Source organism: Nyctibius grandis, chromosome 7 (assembly GCF_013368605.1).
Source record: "Nyctibius grandis isolate bNycGra1 chromosome 7, bNycGra1.pri, whole genome shotgun sequence".
Taxonomy (NCBI): Eukaryota; Metazoa; Chordata; class Aves; order Nyctibiiformes; family Nyctibiidae; genus Nyctibius; species Nyctibius grandis.
Genome location: NC_090664.1, coordinates 28,016,374 through 28,036,068, shown reverse-complemented (window position 1 = coordinate 28,036,068; position 19,695 = coordinate 28,016,374). Strand labels below are relative to the sequence as shown.

General features: G+C 35.1%; 1 protein-coding gene across 1 annotated transcript in view; it reads right to left on the bottom strand.

The window, feature by feature from the left end:
- The window catches only part of THSD7A (thrombospondin type 1 domain containing 7A), a 219,964-nt gene that overhangs the window by 86,871 nt on the left and 113,398 nt on the right, over positions 1–19,695 (bottom strand). Inside the window, exon 7 of the mRNA XM_068404754.1 lies at positions 19,445–19,648. Within this exon, the coding sequence (XP_068260855.1) occupies positions 19,445–19,648 (204 nt within the window). The remainder of the gene's footprint in view (positions 1–19,444; positions 19,649–19,695) is intronic.

The window sequence follows — 19,695 nt, the reverse complement described above, 5'->3', positions numbered from 1 at the left end:
AAATATGGGGACGCTTTCACACCTTGCAAGAAATACTACTATTATAATAAAGTATGTCATAGTGTAAACATACAATACTATAATCGAGCTTATTTATCGCCTGCTGACTAAAGTGGTGTTAACTTGAAACTTAGGGCAAATTTGGGGTCACAATGAGAAATTGTGTTTAAATTAGTTTCAGTCTGAGTTTATATTTCAAATAAAAAAAAGCCTTCACTCTCTCCCAAAATCAAAGCCCTCTTTTATCTTTTGGTTTTACAGAGAAAATATTCTTGAAATATGTATCTTCCATACTAGCATTTAGTTTTTGTCAACTGTTCAATTCTTACCTAATGAATTCAACAGCATAGGTATGCAGTTGGAAGGAATGCTTTATAATGGGTACTTCTTATCTTCAGGGAGATATTTTGTTTAGACTAAATTGTTTCTGACATTTCACTAATGATTTTATGAACAGCTTGACCTTTGTTGTCTTCCTCTTTAAAGTGCATAGTATAGTCAACTACCAGGAACCACTCAATCATACTCTGGGAACAATGTCAATGTAAAGACAAAAGCTACTGAGTAAAAGCCCCTTTTGAAAAAGTTTGTCGTGTGTAGTCTAATATTCTATTTTAACTTTAGAGGTATACATTTATTTCGCATAAGAGCCAAAGACAGAACTCCAAAAACATGAGTCAAAGGTCCCTGCCCTCAATTATTTATACTCTAAGAAACAGAATGACAAAAATTAAAAACCAGAAACATGAAAACAGAATATGACATTTCCATGAGGAAAGCTCTTCACCATTTATCTGTTGATTTGTTCGTTAAAATCTGAAATCTAGCAATAATCCATATTCAGAAACAGTGCCTATGTAGTTGAATGATATTTCTCTCATGCAACAGATGCACATTTTGGGCTAAAACACCCAAATTGCACTAAAGGGAGTGACTGCATGTAGAAAAGGCAGGAGGTAAAAGAGGTTTTCTTTTTCAAGGATTTAAAATGTCAAAAACTGTTTAAAGCTTTGCTGGGATTTTTACAGACTTGTATCATCAGTAAAGACCGCCAAGGAGATAGTCTTTCAAATACACATCTCTTCCTTGAACTGTTATGATGGATCCAGCCAGACAAAGAGCAAAGCGAGTCACTACACTAAAACTTCCTTGTGACCGCCTTCTTGGTGTGAAGACCTTCTAGTATGTATGCACACATCAGAGCCACTAGTGAACTACTGAACTATTTAGTTGCTTTAAAACAAATAAACAAACAAAAACCCCCCAAACCAACCAACCAACAAACCCCAAACCCCCTACTGTATAGGCAGATTTTTACAGATTAAAGAGAGGTGGCTTGTGAATAGCATGCAGGAGGAACTGGCTAACTGTTGATAAGTATCAGGCTGTATTCATATCACCATTCTTGATTTATTGCATTCACAAAGTAGATATGGTATGTGTGAAAATTTGGTTTAGATGTTAAAGATTGGGCTAGATTGCAGAAGACCTACATACTGTGTTTAATGTAGTCGAATCGTGTCACTCCTTCGTGTTTTTGTTTACTCATCTGTAAAATGTGTCTGATATTTAAGTTTCTTGTAAAATGCTTTAATATCTTTCCATTGGGAGCATTCCCAGAGCTGGTATCTCTAGAGAGACATGGCAAGGAAAGCCTCTTTCTTATTGTGCATCTTTTAATATGATGCATGCTTCAGTGCACAGTAAAAAATTGCTGTCAAATTCTGACCTGTAGTAAATGGAAAGACAAGTGCTTAACAGAGGGCAAAATTTTTTTAAAGCCTTAAAATGAACAGTAAAATCACTGCAAGATTCAATGAGGCATAGACAACAACTGAAAAAAAAATCAACAGGAAATAAAAATGCTGCTGGGGCCCTACACAATAAAGCAATAGATTTGGTCTCAGTGCTGCACCGGGAAACCAGGCTATAGTCTCTGAAAGACTGAACTATAACCTGATACAAACTAAGTAAAATATTGACAATAAAATCACAATAAATGGGATCCAATCAAGAGAGTGCTTTGAACATTAATATTGAACATTTTTTTTCAAAATGCCTGTGTAATTAGTAAAGAATGGGAATATCACAGTGGTAAAACAAATCATGCAGTTATATTTTAAATTTCATAAAAGAATTTATGACAGCAACTAAGCCTAAATGCTAAAACTGAAGACTTCAGAACAAATCATGCAGTTATATTTTAAATTTCATAAAAGAATTTATGACAGCAACTAAGCCTAAATGCTAAAACTGAAGACTTCAGACTCTGTACTGCTTAGTCAAATGTGTTCAATTTTACAGGTATATCTGCAACTCTAAGAAAAAAAAAGGCTCAGTTAGTAGCCACATATGGTAGTCTGCTTTTAAGTACAACAGACCACTAGAAATGACAGTGTATTACTCAAGGGTTTTTAAACCTGCCCATTTAAAATGATTATGCAAAAATACAAAAGGATGGAAAAGACTGACAGTTCAAAGCACTGCATAATCTGGATATACTGGTTATACATACTAGGGTACATACTATGTTGCGTGTATGTGACTATATCAGTTTTCATGGCTGATAGTTTTCTTGGCTTTTCATTGCTTTCTTGGCTAGATGCCTCTCCAGTTTTCTTGTCTTGACAGTAAAGCTGAAAAGGAGGCACACAATGTGTCACCCGTTGGAAAACTGCTGGGTACCTGAAATACTTGGTAAGGCACCCCAGAGCGCATTTTTTAAAGCACTCCATGTTTGTGGGTGAAGAAGGCCTTGTTATTATTCAATTGCCTTCAAAAATGCCTCTAAGCATGAAGGCTTCAGGAAAAAAAATGCAGTTAGTTCACACAATGTTAAAATCTGTGAGCTGTGCTGGTTTCCTTCCTTCCCTGTGTAGAAAAATAATCAACAGGAAAGTATTGGACTGCCTCGTGTGTGGGTTGTAAAGGTTGAAATGGCCAATGTGACTGGTTTTTGTCTTGAATTCCCATGCATTTTCCCATATGCGTTCCTCCCACATGAGAACGTATATGTGTCCTTATGCTGACTCCCTCGTCAGTCTTCAAATGTGTTGAATGACCTCCTCAAACTGGCTGAGGAGCTAAAGCTGCTACATGGACTCTACCCATCAAGAACAAAATATGCCTATCTATATTCAAAACTCAGTAGAACCAGATCTTTGGTGTGTGCTCAGTCCTGTTTTTTGTGTGGAACTAAGTTTAACCACTTGCTGTACCCAAAGAGTAAAGCATATGTCTCTCCACTAAAAAGTTTGTACATGTTACAATTTTAAACTGTTTGTGTTATTCCTGTAGATATACAAAGATAGTTTGACTGGAAGAGGGGAAAATGTTTTCTTTTTAAATTTTCTTACAATTCTGAAGTGCCTAAATGTCTGTTTTAACTATAACTCAGGGCAGAAAATAAGCAAGAAAATATCAGTTCAAAATGTAATTGCCTCAAAGTTACAACAATGTCACAACTAGACCATAATACTATAGAAAAAAGCATTGATGAGTTAACTGTCATTATTCTAAATAAAATACAAAAATCTCAACTTCAAGAAAACGACTGAAATAAGAGAAAATGTACAAACTTGTACAAATGTACAAACGTTGGCTGATTAGTCTAACGCAAAATGGGCAATTCTTCACATTACAGAAAAGCTATTAAAATTATCACAAAACCATTCATTTTTCACATGCTAGGACACCTTATATCTGCTAATAAGCAGATAGTAATCAATCACCGGGATAAACTAACACTATCATTTTAATTTCTAATACTGTTGCATTCCTTTCAAATCACTAAGCAATTAACAGTCTCCAAAGTTCACCACAAAAGAAAAATCCCGCCTGCCTAGCATGAACTGTCACAGCAGATTAACTTTTCCTTCCAAACCATGGTGCTGCAGCAGTAGTGTGGATTTTTCTTTTTTTCAATGACCAGAAAAGGTAGAGAACTATGTTTTGAACTGTGCATAGGAAAAAGTGGAGGTCCATAATACTTTCATCCAACTTCTACTCCTTTGTATAATCAGGCACATGCAATCTGTCTTCCTCAAACCTCCTTATCTTACTTCGATTTTATCAAAACTGCTAATTGGAAATCCAGTCTCATACCATGACTGATTTTTTTTTTGGCAATTTTATTTGTTTTGTTGTTTGGTTGTGTTTTTTTCTCTTATACAAGAGGAACTCTCTGAGGAAAACTGTCTTTCTCATAGTACGTCTCTAATTAAAATGCATACACAACTGCGAAAGGCTGACCCAGATTTTTCAGTAGGGAGAATTTAGAAGTTAATCTCTGAAAACCTAATCAAATAAGCCACAGAAAGGGGAAACAATAATATGTACATGCAATTAATCATTTACCATCTTGTTTAGCCCAACAATCTTAAGAACATTTGGGGGAAAACAAAGCAGCACATGTAACAGTATCTGACTGACAGACCAGTTTTTGCTCTTGAATCAGTTCAATACTTGTATATAACACATACTTTGATAGACATTAGGAAACTTCAAATGTTTTATTAATCCCAGCAGCCTTCATAACATTTTGACAGTGTTTATTTATATCTGCTCCAAAAATAAAGGCTGTCAATGTAAGCTTTAATGCTAGTAAAATAGCAGTGTCCTTGAAAAGAGTAGTGACACTATGTTACTTTGTATGCAATTATTTTCTTTTCTAGTTCCTGAATGACCAGCTGTCAAAAAATCTTTCTGCATGAGGTAGGTTGATAAATTTTCAACATTTTGAATAATTTTTAACCTCTCTAATTATTGAACATAAAGCAAAATTAACCTACAATTTATGTTCTCAATATATTCTACTTCATTGGCTCTGAAGTTCTTCAACAAACACAATGTGAAAAGATGGTGTACTTTTCCCTCGTATTATTCTTATCAAGTGAAGTTTCTGCATCCATTTCCATTGCTTAGGTGCCTAGCTGGTAGCTCGAAGTGTTAAATTAGTTGCTAATTCCCTAATCACATGCCTTTCTCTCAATTGCTTTTGCTAAGTAGCATTTGCATTTAACTAAGTACATCTTAATTAGTAGATGGTGAATATTCAAGTCATTTTCTTCTAAGAAGCTTACATAGAAAAGGCACTGGTTTCAAAGAAGACAAATATAGTAGTTTCTCACATATGTTCATCATGGAAAAATGAAAGAAAGTTGGTCTAATAGTTTAATAATATGAAAACATTGTAGGACTGTAAACCCTTTGATTTGGTAATTTGTGTGTGAGAATTTACTGTGGTTTTGATTTCAATGTAGAATTTCAAGTAGTATCTTACAGTCTATTTCTTACTAAAAGAAAAATTTTAAACATGATACTTTGGCCACTTACTCAAAAAACATCATGAATCTCATAAGCATGGATGAATTGATTTTTTTTTAATGAGAAACTTCCTAGCACAAGTACATATCCTATCACCTTATTTACATGATTACCATGACTGCAGACACAAATGAGTGACATATAAAAAGGCCACTGACTACTCCCATTTCACTATGCAAATACTGGAAGATATGAATACCTTTTAAAATATAATACTGAATTTTAAAATGTGGTTTTGGCTTTTTTTTTTTTTTTAAAGCAAATATTTGCAGTGAAAAATGACTGATAATGGCAGGAACAAATACTATCCAAAAGGAAAATAGCTGGAGTTTGGAAACCCACCTTATCCAGTGTTTCTCAAATCAAAGATAACAGCATGTTATTACACTTAAGAAAAAATCATGATCTTGTTAAGATTTTCTATTCCTTAACAAGATGAAATACTACATTTTACAAGCAATAACTTCTTGTTGATGACTATGTGCAATTTTCCTCATGTATTCACCTTATGGGCAAAGAAATTTTCACGAGTGGGAAGGCAGTGGCTTCAAGAACTCACACATTCATACAGAAATCTAATTCCAACAGTAGTACCAGAGCACTTTTGTTCCTTCTCTGTAACCAAACCAGTAAATGCTACTACTACACCTCAGCTACAGCTTAAAGAGTAGCATGTGTTTGCTAACCTTCCCCACAAAACAGCATATTAGCAGCTATGTAGAAAGAATGCAGAGGCAAGTTACCCCCTGTGAGTGGTTCATAGGAAACCTAAAAGATGTGAACAGTACTTTTCTACAGAGGTACGACAATTCTGGTTCCAAAAATTCTTCCCTATCCTCAAGCTCATCCAAAGTTTCAGTTATGCAATTTTCAAGAAAAGTGAGTCACTGATAAGAAATGCAGTTCAGTATTCCTTAATGCATCAGATAAAGGCTTTGCACCATATCCAAAACAGTTACAGGAATAATCAAACGCAGAATAACACTCCTTACTTTGAAATAATGACAGCAATAAAGGGACAACTCTGAAAAAAAAATTAAGAGCATATTTTAAAGACATATATTTCCTGCTAAAATTGCTTCAGATGGGAAACATCTTTGGATGTTCTTTGGATGTAACTGGTTAAAAATAATGAACTCACACCTTCAGATATGCTTCCAGTAATCCCATTTTCATGTCTGGTAATAGAAGAACATATGTACCTTCATTTATATTAGAGTCATCGATCAGGATTACAGTTTTGTATACACAGTCTTAATTTGACACAGGGAAATAATAACAGGGAAAGGAATAGTATTTCTTTATCCAAGTAATATTTTTTGATGTAAAATGCAGTGCCATCTGGCCAGATTAAACAACAATATGAAAATATAATATTCCATAACTATGTTAACTCAGAAATATACAGTAACCTGAGGTATTTAGCTGGGAAAAAAAAAAACCACACACCTTACTTTTTTTCTGTTAAAATGCAAACTTGTTGTTTATGCTTGAATTCTTTACTTGATGAGAATGAGAATGAGAAAAGTGGAAGAAACTGTTCTGCTCTCTTTGTCATCTTAACAAGAACCATATTTTGTGGTATCCACTTTCAAACTTTACCTCTTATTCTTTTATCCCCTCTCTTATTTTTCATTACTCTTTTATAGATTTACTCAGGTTGAAAAACTAAATTACATACATTTCACCCAGAAAATAGGCAAAAAGGTTTTCGAGTTCTCCTTGTATTTATTGACATAATTTTGTAAGTGGTAGCGGTGATGGCAGCCACAGTGTCAGTTCTCCCAAGCGTATAGTAATCACTTGGCTACCTGTGAAGGTCCTAATTAAACAAAAAAAAATTATACATGCGGTCAGTTCCTTCACTACACGCACAGAGGCACATTAAGGGTGTCTTACAGCACTAACTATGGCTTAAAAGGTAACACAGCCTTTTTATCTCTAACACAACACTATAAGTTACTGAGTGCATATTTTGTGTTCCGCATCAAAGACTAATGGAAAACTCTTGCAGATGATACCATCTTTGAATTTTCAGTACTCCTGATACCACTGAAAATCCACCAGCATGAAAGAGGCTGTATCTGAACTATTAGTGATAATGTGAGTATCACTGAAAAAGACTGATCTAAATAGGAATACTGAAGAATTAATCCAATAATTAAAATGGGACTTTGAAGGAGATTAGTTAAACTGTATTAACATTGTGTATGTCTATCCTTATTCCAAATGAAAGAGAAATTTCTTAGGAAATAGAAATAAGGCCACTTTAATTCTGAATAAGAGGATTCACATACACATTTAATATAGTTTAATTAATATTATTTTTGCAGTTAATTTGGATCAACTTTCCTAAGTGTCTCCATGCAGACAAGACAAAGTAAACAAAAACTGAAACATGACATGCCTTTAGCTGAAAATCTGCTATACTTTAACTTTGTGCTATAGTAGACTTGTACGACAGGAATAGTAGTCTAATATTTCTAATAAAGAGCCCAGCAGAGTGCCTACACATTGCCTAACAACAGGAGTAAGATTTTCCTACTGCTTGACAGGTAGTTGAAGCATTTTCACGGTTCATTTGCTAATGTAGTCTTACTGAGAATGATAAGGAACAGAGAATACAAGTGTATTGATCATAACCAAACACAGTTGCCTTCTAGTGTCAAATAAGCCAATCAAACGTCATCTTGATATGAAAGAAAAAGTAAGTTTGATGACAGGTTATGGTCCCATTGAGAATAAAATCAATATTAGTCATGGGACCAAGTGAGATCAATATGTCAGACCAATAGGCCGTTTTTAAGCAGAATGGAGAAAGGAGGAAAAACTGCTGACAGAGCTATAAGGAAAACAAGAAGACACAGTGTGAATCAAGAGGATGAGATTGCTTGAAAATTCACAGTGTGTTTCTAAGAACACTTGGCAAAAGCACCAACTCACCTTAAAAAGATATAGCTGATCCCAAGATCAATTGGACACTCTCATAAACTTTTCCCAATCAAGCCAAAATTTATACAGTGACAAAAAGATATAAAAGTATGACTTCAAAAATAAAATTAAAAAATGCTTTCTCCATTTGTTTGCAAAATGTTACAGAAACTCTAATGTGTTTAACAGTGAAAAAAATTCCTTCGGCAGACTTTAGAATTATTTGTAGTGTAATTCTGAACATTGGTAATAATAGGATATAAAATACATGGATTTGAAAATGTGACATGTATCTATTTTAGCATTGCACTATGTCTTTTTGTTTATTTAGAAAACAAGAAGTTTTATTAATCACTGGGAATTATGTTACTATTTTTTCACTACTGGATATTCTCATCAAACTTTTAAACTCATCAGATACGGACAAGTAGAGTCTTGTAGCCTTTAAAAAGGTTTCACAGGTATTTTATTGTACTACTGTTTTAGATATTTCCCCCTTCCCTCCAATAAGCAAAAAAGTAGAGAACAAGTCTGGGAAGGGAAATGGAACGTCAGAGATTTCAAACAAGTTTGATTAGAAATTGTAATTCTGATGTGCTGATCTGAACTAGATTAACATTCAGGGATATGAGTTAGGAATAGAAGCATAAAAAGGAAATAATAGGCAAGACTACCAAAACTGTAGCATGAAAACAATATGACAGCTCCACTAACATCAGTAGAATGACAGTGCTCACCACAGTCAATCTTTTCAACAGTTCCCTACACCGAGGTACTAATGTGCATATTTTAAACAGCTACCTTAAATGGCCTGGTTTTCAAGAAACACTAAATATCCATAACTTTTGTAAACTTCAGGCTTCTCATTTTCTGCATAAATACGAGTTTTGGAGGATAACTTTATAAATTTAAGCCGAGAAGTTCACAAAGTTGCATCATAATTTGATTCATAAATACTCCAGCTCTGCAGTTTCATCACCAAGTATTTTCCCATAATTTGGCCACCATTTTAATGTTATTCCTCTCTCTAATGCAAGAGCATAACCCACAGCTGAAGAGAATGACTAATGGCATGCAGCTGACAGAATATTAGATTAATTTTTCAGTTCATCAATTACCTAATATTTCACTACTATAAAGTGAATTTGCAGTGAGTTTACAACTATACATTCATAAATATCTGTGATACCTCTTGCCACACAAATATACCCGTAACACAAAAGGGGTTTTAAAAGAATAAGAAAAATTATTTTATATAGTAAAAGACAATTGCAGACATTTTCTTCGCATTATACATCCAGCTATAGCTAGTAAAGGGTTGTCACTCTATATGTAATGTGACAGCTCAATTCAATCCTAGTTAAAACACAGGACCCAAGAGGTGTAAAAGAGATCACTGACACTGTCATGTTTACACATTTCCGAGAAACAGTTTTATAATTAATTTCATGGATGCTTCTGTCCGTGTCCTACTACTGGCAGATAAAATGCAGTCTTTGGAGAACATATTTTTATCCATCTTGCAATGAATATCTTCTCATCATTACAAGCGAAAGGCACAGCATGCCTTTAGGGAGCTCAGACTGTGAACTAATCTTGTCTTTTGGAAACATTTTCATAACTGATTCCTCTCTAGAAGACTAAAACTAACCCATTCTTTTGACTTTTCCTTTCTCCCAGCCTCTCACTATATGGAAGCAGAGAAAGAATTCTCAGGAAAGCAACTAGAGTTAAATACCACTACATCTCATAAACCTATCCTACATTAAGGAAATACAATAATGTTGTCACACAACAAAACCAAAATTAGCAGGAGCACATCTGCATGTATAGGGACATTATAATTTTTCTGCTTCGTTAATGTTACACAAGCTAACGTCCTAAAGTCACAGAAAACTGACAGATTTCACTGCAGATTTGCACCTACTCAGAGAAATCAGCTGTACCCTGGAAATAAGGCTCCCTTCCCCCACTAGAAGGGGACATCACTGGCTTTCTAGAAGCCTCCTACAATATTTAAGAAGCTTCTAGCTAGCATTATTCTTCTTTTTCCCCTCTTAAAAAAAAAAAATCCATTCTGAGACATTCAGAACAAGAGATTTGATGTAGTTTCTACTTAATATCTTTCTCTGGAAAACACTAATGTAGCAATTTGCTATTTATAAAATACCATTATTTATATTTATTATATATAAAGTACCAATAAAGGTTGTCTCAAATCAGTAAAATTAAAACCAGACATCTGATAATTCCTAGGGCAAGATACATAACTAATCCATAAATTACCCCCAAAATTATGTCAAGAAACCAAACAGCAGTTAATGCCAGAATTAAAGTTGCTTTTGTACAATGCAGGTTTTTTTAAATTGCATAATCACATGCTTATTATTTTTCCACTGGGTCCCTTCTTCTTTCAGTTCACAGATTGGAAACTCCTTAATGAGTAGCTATTTGGTATTTTTAGTTTTATTCTCTTTGTTCAAGGCATGAGCCTATGTTTTATTTACCACACATTAATTAAAAGTGTTATTAAAACAGAATTGGTAATTTTTTTAAGATCTTTCTGTCATGGCTATCAGACACCCACCAATACATTTATTTTCAGAACACTCAAGACGTGACAGGTCAGTATTATTTATATTTTGCTGATGCTGAACAAAAGTGTAGCAAAATTAAACCCTGAAGAATGAGACAACTAAGGCTAGTTGTCTCAAAGACAAAGCATTCATTACTACAAAATGCCCACTTAATCCCGAAAGGACACATATCCGTTTCACAAATAAGTAGCAGGTTCTGTGGGGACAACGTCATGTAGGCACAATTAAATAATTAAAGACTTCCGTCTGATACATTCACTTCAGGACCAGACAAACAACCTTAATTTCCTGATGTTTGAGGGCTTGCCTTTGCAACCTGGAATACTTCATTTTGACATATTTCTTTCCAATTTTCTACTTTAAAACAGAAGCCAAATGAAAAACAATACTTCTGCTGTGGGTGTTACACTGACTCTGGACAGTGCTCTGCCAGGTGATCTCATGGAACGAAAGCAGGAGCAGACTATAATGTGCTGCGTTCCAGCTCTAGAAGTGATGAATTTCCTTCTCTCTTCCCCTTTTCTGGCTTCTTATTCAGCCTTATTTTCTCCAGACACTAATAACTTCCTTTGACTTCCTTACTTGCTCTCAGTAAATTGTCCTGGAGGAAACTAGGGTCAAATCCTAGCTTTTAACCTGGTTTTTAACCTCATTGCTTGGTCAGTACCAGTTTCTCCCTCTTGTCTTCCACCCCCCTTTTCACCAAACCCCAGGTAAAGATCTATTCCTTTCCCTCTGCAACAAGTCTGTGACTCTACGTAGCTGAAACCCTGCCAAAAGCTACTTGCACCACATAATCTGAAACAGATCACTGGGAACACTGGAGAGACTAGGATCCTCGGTTCTTTGCTCTGATTTGGAGTGGTCATTGTGGCTGAGTATGTTTTACTCTTAGTTGGAAGTTTTCTTAAGTGGAGATGGTGCTTTTGCAGTGCACAGGAGTTACAAGAATAGCAAAATGACACAGATTATCTTAAGGATCTTTAAGTTGCCACTGGAACAGTTATCTTGTGAAATCAAATATTTCTTGGCAGATAAGAGTGGTTTATGTTAATCAGTACTCAACACAAATTATGGTCTGAAAGAAAGGTCAGACAATGAGCTGCTTAAGGCTGGAAGTATTGAGAATAAAATACCTATTTATTCTGGCTCAATGTGACTGGCTAATGAAGATGTTTTAATCGTAACCATTTATCAACATACTAGTTTCACAGCTTTGAAGTTTGATAACATTTATTGAGAAAATTTACCATTAGCATGCAGGTTGTCAGAAAATATAAATAGGCCTGTGCAACCTTTTTCTCTCAGATGGAAAATTGACTTCCATCAAATCTAACAAGAGCATATTGTCTTAGAACGTTTTATCATAAAGAGTAATGATTAGTACTGTGTAATATAATCTTCCAAGAAAGTGATATTTGATTTATAACTATGTAACATTATTATTATATATAACATTATTAAATGTAACATTGTGTCTTCTGAGTATGTTTTGTAAAAATATTTAAAGTATTTTCTGAGTCTGTTCTAGGGAGTCAACACATGACACACAAATCCAAAACCAATGAAGTTCAATACTGGGTCTATAAATCCAGTTTCATAATCCACCCATAAGTCCACAAACACCTTTTTTTCTTGTTTCATAACAGCATAATTTGAAGTAACAATTGGAAAGATTGTAAAGCATTAAACTGACCTTCCTAAAAACTCAAGTGTTTTGAAATATATCTACAATTATCCCCCTCTGTATTCCTGCTATGATGAAGCTTGGGGTCTAATCAGGATTGGGTTACTGCTTTGCGGGCTCCTACGCAAATCAAAATTTATGCATCAAAATCCCCCCCTTCTAATTTGCCTGCTGCTATTACAAGCAGTTCTTGCAACATCCTGCTTTTCCATCTGGTTGTGCCATCAAAAAAAAAAAAGCAGGTTACTAAGAGCGTGCACCATATGAAACATGTAATTGCACTCTCTGTGGTATATATCCAAAATATTTGTGCTTCCCACTATGGCATCTTCTACTCCTAGATGTCTAATAAATTCTAAACACACCAGTATAGCTTCTCTGCAAATATGTTATAGTACATTTTAGAAGTAAACATGCCAAAACCCAGCAAATTCATCTGACTAGACAGTGGAATTATGATCTATGACACGGAAAAAGATTTTGGTGATTGAGTTGGCCCACCTATTTTTAACTTAATTATATTTATTATGAACATTAATGTCTCTGTAGGCATTGTCCATACCAAGTGTGACTCTGTCTTCAAACGTATATGATAAATTGGAGACAAGGGTCTATAGCACTGTCATAAGTGAGAATTGTTTATTACGCTACACAGATAAAACTCTGGTTTTGTTTTACTTATCCCTTTAATTGAAATCATCGCATCATATTCCAGGCCAACTATTAAGAAATTAACAAAGCGAGTGATGTATTTAAGTCATCCCATATAACGAAATTACTTCATGTTATACAAACGCTAAAAGCATCCATTCTTACATGGAACTTAATGGGGATATGGTCCACTTTCCTAGTGTAGAAAGATGAGAAACAAAAAGGAATTGACTGACTATTTTACCTTTAGTGACAAATTCTTACATATAACAAACATCCAATAAACATATTCAATAGTTTTTATGTAACCAGCCAAATAAAAGGAAAGAAAGGACTGGGTTATAAATTTCGTATCCTATGTGCTTACAGTGAAGAACAAAGTATGCATCTTACATTTGATTTAAATGCCTCAGATTGTCAGTCAAAAAGCTGTCAGGCAGAAAAGAACAGTTCAAATCAATTCTTTAATGACATTAGCTAGGAAATTAATATTGGGAAATGATGACTAATGCCCATATAACCAAGTTCCTGTAAGCATAAGGCAATATGCGCTGAAAGAAACTGTCATTAGCTACTGTATTTTTCTACTAATTCACTGCTGAGCATTGGCCAGATTTTGATCTGGGTTCTCTTACAGGATTAACTCAATAATTCAATGTAATTCAAATTTGAATCCGGCTCTTCATTCTTTTTAGAGAACTAAGTCATAAAGTGACACAAAGTATTTTCTTTTTAAATACTTACTAAAAAATCCAACCAGTCTGATGGTTTCTTCATTCAATGCTTATAGCCACACAACAGAAAGGGCAGAAGTAGACTCTTTATACCTGTGCAAACCTATAAGGCTTCCATTTATTCTCTTATTGTTTCCCGTTATGAAAATTGATGAAGACCAGCAGCAACTCATTTAACATATATTTGATTCAAACCATAAATATACAGAAAGATCCAATTTTTAAACCAGCCAAAATATTTAAATTAATATTTTAATATTCATCATTTAACCATGAAAATGGTTGCACAGCTGATTTTCAGTTTTTTTCCTAAGGTTTATTTTATATATTAAATTAAGAAACAAAATGCAGATGTTAATCAGGAAACTATAGAAGAAAATTTAAACTACATGAAGAAATTTTCTAAGCTTTTCTGCAAAGTAAAATTCAATAAAAGGGATACAACAAATATTTCAGAAATAAATATTTCTAAGTCTAGAGAAAAACAGTAAAGCAATTAAACCCTGCAGGATTGTTATATAGCTGAAGGATGGTGACTTCAGTCAGTCATGCTAGCTGAGAATAAACACAGGTAAAGGAAATGTACACTGTTCCATGTTGGACAGTACAGTGTTTGAGCCACTCCATACAAAGCAGCTAAATAATTGGTTTGAAATGTTTACATCTGAGTGTCTCAACACGATGGACTAGTTTACCTTCTATATCTTTTAATTAACTACCAACACCATTGTTTTGCCCATATCGCAAACAGGGTACAGCCCACCCGTGTTACATCAGAATATGCTGATGTCACCACTGGTTTGAATTTGCACTCCAGTCTCAGGAAGACCAGACCTGTGTCACCCGCGTACATCCAGGTGCCAGAAGAGAAATGACACTCAGCTACATCAGCACACATCTCTGCCTAGGCAACTTCAAGAACAATTTTGCTACTTCAAAGAGTTGCAGGAATTTGCATATACACAAAGGGCCTTGCTGTTGCCATGGCTCCCTCTTCTAAGGCTAGTCATCTCTCACAGCTTCCAGGCAGGAGATCGCGATGAGTCCATCCCTTTCCCTTGTGGAGCTAACTGTAACCCAACAATTAGTGAGCTTGAACAAGGTCCGGAAGAAATTTACCCTTCAAAAGTGAGATCTGTTTTATCCAGAGTAACACATGCAGTGGTACAAAGCCCAGTATATTATAAAGGCTGTAAACCAATTTATTATTTACACTTTCCTACAAAATGAGCAAGTAATTTCAGCCTACTGTCTGAGGATCAGAAACACACTACTGACACCAGAGCCACTGCTAGTACCTGTGCTATGGAGTTCAGCACAAACATAAAAACTCAAAAAAACATAATGAATGAATCAGTATTTTGTAGGCATTTTCAGCAGTAGTTTATTTTGCAGATTTTTATGTCAGAAATTATTTTGCCCTATTTACATATGAGTAGCACTAATGTATCTGCAGAAGTGGCCAGCTTTCCTACTATGGACTGTCTTTAAATAATACAGAAATATTTTTGAAATGGTATTCTTCATAGATTGCCATAGTTACAGAGAAATAGAGCAAATTCATCTGTTGTAAAATCACTCTTCTGAACTGCATTAAAGAACTTAATAATAGATAATACGCACATACCTGTCTGTGTGCATGCATGCAAGTATGCCTTATATATATTACATATACATATAAATAGATGAATTACAATTTATTTAAAAAAAAAGTCATTCTATCATTAGCAAAAGTTAATCTGTAGCATGGAACATTAGCCAGAGATCTCTGTTAAAATAATGCATATGATGGAGGAATTCTGATCAGCTTCTGTTCAGTCTTGGAGTTTGCACAACCGAAAGGAGGTTTTTTCACCTAAAGCAGCTCCTTTATAAAATTTCCTGGAAGACTGAATAAGAATATTTATTCTGAAAAGGGTCTTTCCACAGTAGAAGGCTGAAGTTCCATTTATATAATAAAATACATCAGAGTTCATTATGGCCTCTGCAATGACAACCTAGGGTACTGACTGTCATATTTTTTTCAGCCTGAATGAAAATCTGATTACTGCAATCCGCTGTGAAAAGAGAATGACAATCATAGGCCTCCAGCAACAACACAGGGGGATAATCTATTGTTTGATGTTGTCTCAAAGGCTGTAATGACTCTTATCTTCACACCAAATTGAAGAGAGAAGCTCATTCCAATTATATAAAACAATCTCACAAACACTGCTACTTGATTCTAATCGTGAAGTAATCCACCCAGGTCAAGACATGTTATCCCAACTAATTATGCTTTAAACATATAGAACGATGCAAAAGTCAACAGAAAGAGAAGATACGCATCAGAGTGGGGCTTATTTTATGTCAAAGCAGTACACTTACAGTACAATGCTAATTCTGAAAATTACAACCCCAGCCTTTTCTATTTTATAAAGCAGAAGCCAAGGGGAAAATAGAATTTTGTTTTAATATACTTTAGTCCCTTTGATCCAACCCCTCCTATCCAGGCACTGATTTAAGACTGGCTAATTAATTCATATGAACTCAAAAAAAAAAGCTCTTGAAGATACTGAAAAGAGTATTGTTACACAAAGATTAGTTCAGTTTAAGTAACATAGCAAACTTAGTCTATAATTAACTCTTTCCACACGTTGCCCTTTACAGTCATTTCTACCTGTAAAAATGAATTAAATTCAATGTGTGCCATTTAGATCAAAATTATAGCAACACATGATTATCATACAAATTATGTATCTTGCTAATTGAACCACGGTCTTTAACTGATAGTCAATGTAGTCTTCTCCAAGAAGTGCTCAAAGAACACTAAATATCACAAATTTCATATGATGATTAATTTAAACCATGATGTTTGGACAACGGACGAGTAACATTCTCCAAACTTTATTTTACTGCAAACTACCTTACAGCTGTGGGGCTTGGTGCAAAACCCGCCTGATTGCAAGGTGCTGCTCTCCTAGATTTTGCAGAGCATAATCTGGATGCCCACAACAAGTGTTTGGTGAGGAAGGATACCAGGGGTATCTTGTGCCAGGGTGGGCGGCCAGAGTGTGAGGGAGCTACCTGGGAAGAGGTGGTGGTGTGTGTTTAGAGGAGAATTTAAGATTTGCCTGCAGGATTTTCAGTGGGCTAGTGCTGTGGGAGGCAAAGTAAGGGGATGCTTGAGCAGAGTTAGCTTGGAGGGAGAGACTACCGAAGCTGGTGGGTCCTTACTTCGTACTTTGTTTGCTTCTACTGTATCATGCTAATCTTTCTCAGGAGAGACCTAAGGAAAAGCTACTTGGTATTACTGGTGAAGATCACAGAAGATTTTTACTAAGAAAAGGAAGGGATTTCAAGGAAGAGCTGAGCCAATCCATTACATTACTCTCCATTGCTTTTGAATTCTGTCAAAAGATATTGAACACATAACTTTGTGGATGATTGGATCTTTGCAAAACAAACCATAATCACAATTTGTCTTCTCCCATCTTTGAAGCTGTGTCCACAACTCTAGTCTGAAAGACTGACAGGCACATGGCCAAAGTCTGACTTCTCTCTCCTTCTGGGACAGATTATTAATATAGGCAATGTATAATGTCACACAAGTACAGCAATATATAACACCATATAATTCAGAAAGATGGATAGACAAAGATTGGTACTGGGAGTAAAAAAGTTAACCACAAGTCTTCCAAGTAAAATTTGGCCAAAACCAAAGCCCTTGCAGTGCAGAGAGCAAATTCCGTGAGTTTGAAACAGAATAATAGAAAATACCATATACATAAAACATGTCTCAAAGTTTAGTAGCTTGATTGCATGCTCCAAATGTATTATGTTTACAATAAATTATAGTCAATATAAATGTCTATATTACAGTTTAGTAAGAAATTAGGCTAATCAGAAGTTAAACATGTGAACAAATACCACTCCTCAAAACCAAAAGTAAGTGAAACTATCCAAAATCTAGTAAAGCAAAAAAAAAAACCACTTTCTTTTTGGTTTATAGATTTTTTTTTTTTTGCTATTAAAAAAAAAAGAGGAAAATTCATAATTATTTAGGAAACACTTTCATTTATGAGGAAAAGGCTATTTTTCATCTGAAAATGTATACAAACAAAATTTCAAATAGTTTCAGTATTGTTGCCAAGAAATTATCTACACTGTAAAGGGAAATTTTTTGAGAAAGTGTGTTGGGGTCCGCGCGAGGAAGGAACTACAGCACACCAATATGATGCTCTAATAGTCCCCTTTATTTTGGTTAACACACTCTTTTATAACCTACATACTCTCTTATGTAACGGTTGCACACTAAGCTATTGGCTACAAGTATTGTACACAATCTGGCTGCTTGCCACTTCTACTGTTCTAATTGGATACTTACTATAAACTTAAGCAAGCCACATCCTTATGCTTTCTTGCTATCTCATGCTGTTACATAACAGTGTACTGGTATGTTCTCTCTATAACTTTCCCACAGTCCAGGCCCCTACAAAAGCGATATAAAATATAGTAGATTCAATATTATAATTCTAGGCTAATCTCTTTCTGAGCTGTAAAAATGGTTACCAGTTCTGTTAGGTATATGCAGAAAAATAAAGCTTATACTCTAGCTCAAAGGTTTCCGATTTAAGCCCCAAAACCCAATTGGGTCAATTATGACCCAAATCCTTGAGCATGAAAGCTCCAGATTTAAATCTTTCTATAATCAGTTCTTATTGCTTTGGACCAATTTAACTACAGAATACTTTGTGCAGCTGTTAAACACACATCAGAGGTGTACTGTTACTTAATCCTCTATAGGCAGTTAGAAGTCTCTTACCATAACTACACTGTAGTCAGTACAATTATTTTAACTCATATACTGCTCTAGACCATAATATTACTAATGAATAAGGAATATTCTTGCAAGAGCAATTAATGAGTCTTCTGTAGATTAAAGTATTTTGTAAGCAGCTTTCAAAATTGGCTTTTATGACTATGTCATGCAAAATCTGTTTTCTCTCACAGAAGATAATTGAATAATGGCGGTATTTTTTTTGACCTTTTGAAGAAGCAAGACAGCTTGGACTGTCAAACCAACTCCATAACACGCATCAAACCATGCTTTTTAATAAACACATTATTATTTTTCTTCCAGCCATACTTATTGCAATGTGTCTTAATTTACTCACACTTTATTTGGTTCTGGACTCAGAGGATCAGCTTTGTTAGTGGGATTACATCAGGGAATTCAGTCAAGTCATTGCAGGCATGAGTCTGTCCTAGTGAAAAACAATGGCTGTTTTCTGTTTACTTTTCTCAAAGCCTCTTTGGGAACCTTTGAAAACCTATTGTGTGTAGGGGAAGGAGGTTGATCCCAGAGCAACTAGAGGGCCTATCCTTCCTAACCAATACTAAAAGACATTTCCCTCTATTCCAGACAGCTTGGTCTTAAGGACTGAGAAAGCTGAGAAGAACAAAAACTGTCATCCTTTTGGACTACATTTTATCATCTTCACTCTAGTCGGTGTAGACTGTGGGAAAAAGCATCTTACCATCACTGTTGACGCAGACAACTACAGGAACCTGCGTACCAGGGCCACATGGCTTCTCATTGTCAGGAATGCACGCCTCAAGTCCCACGATTCTCCAGTCGTAGCAGGAGGGCTCTTCACACGGGATGGCTTCCAGCAGGTGAGGGCAGTTTCCCGTTCCTCCCGTAGGCTCATTAGTGATGCGCCGTTTCCTTAGTTTAAAGCCTAAAATGTCCATGAAAATACAAAGGGCAGAATAATTCAATTCTAAA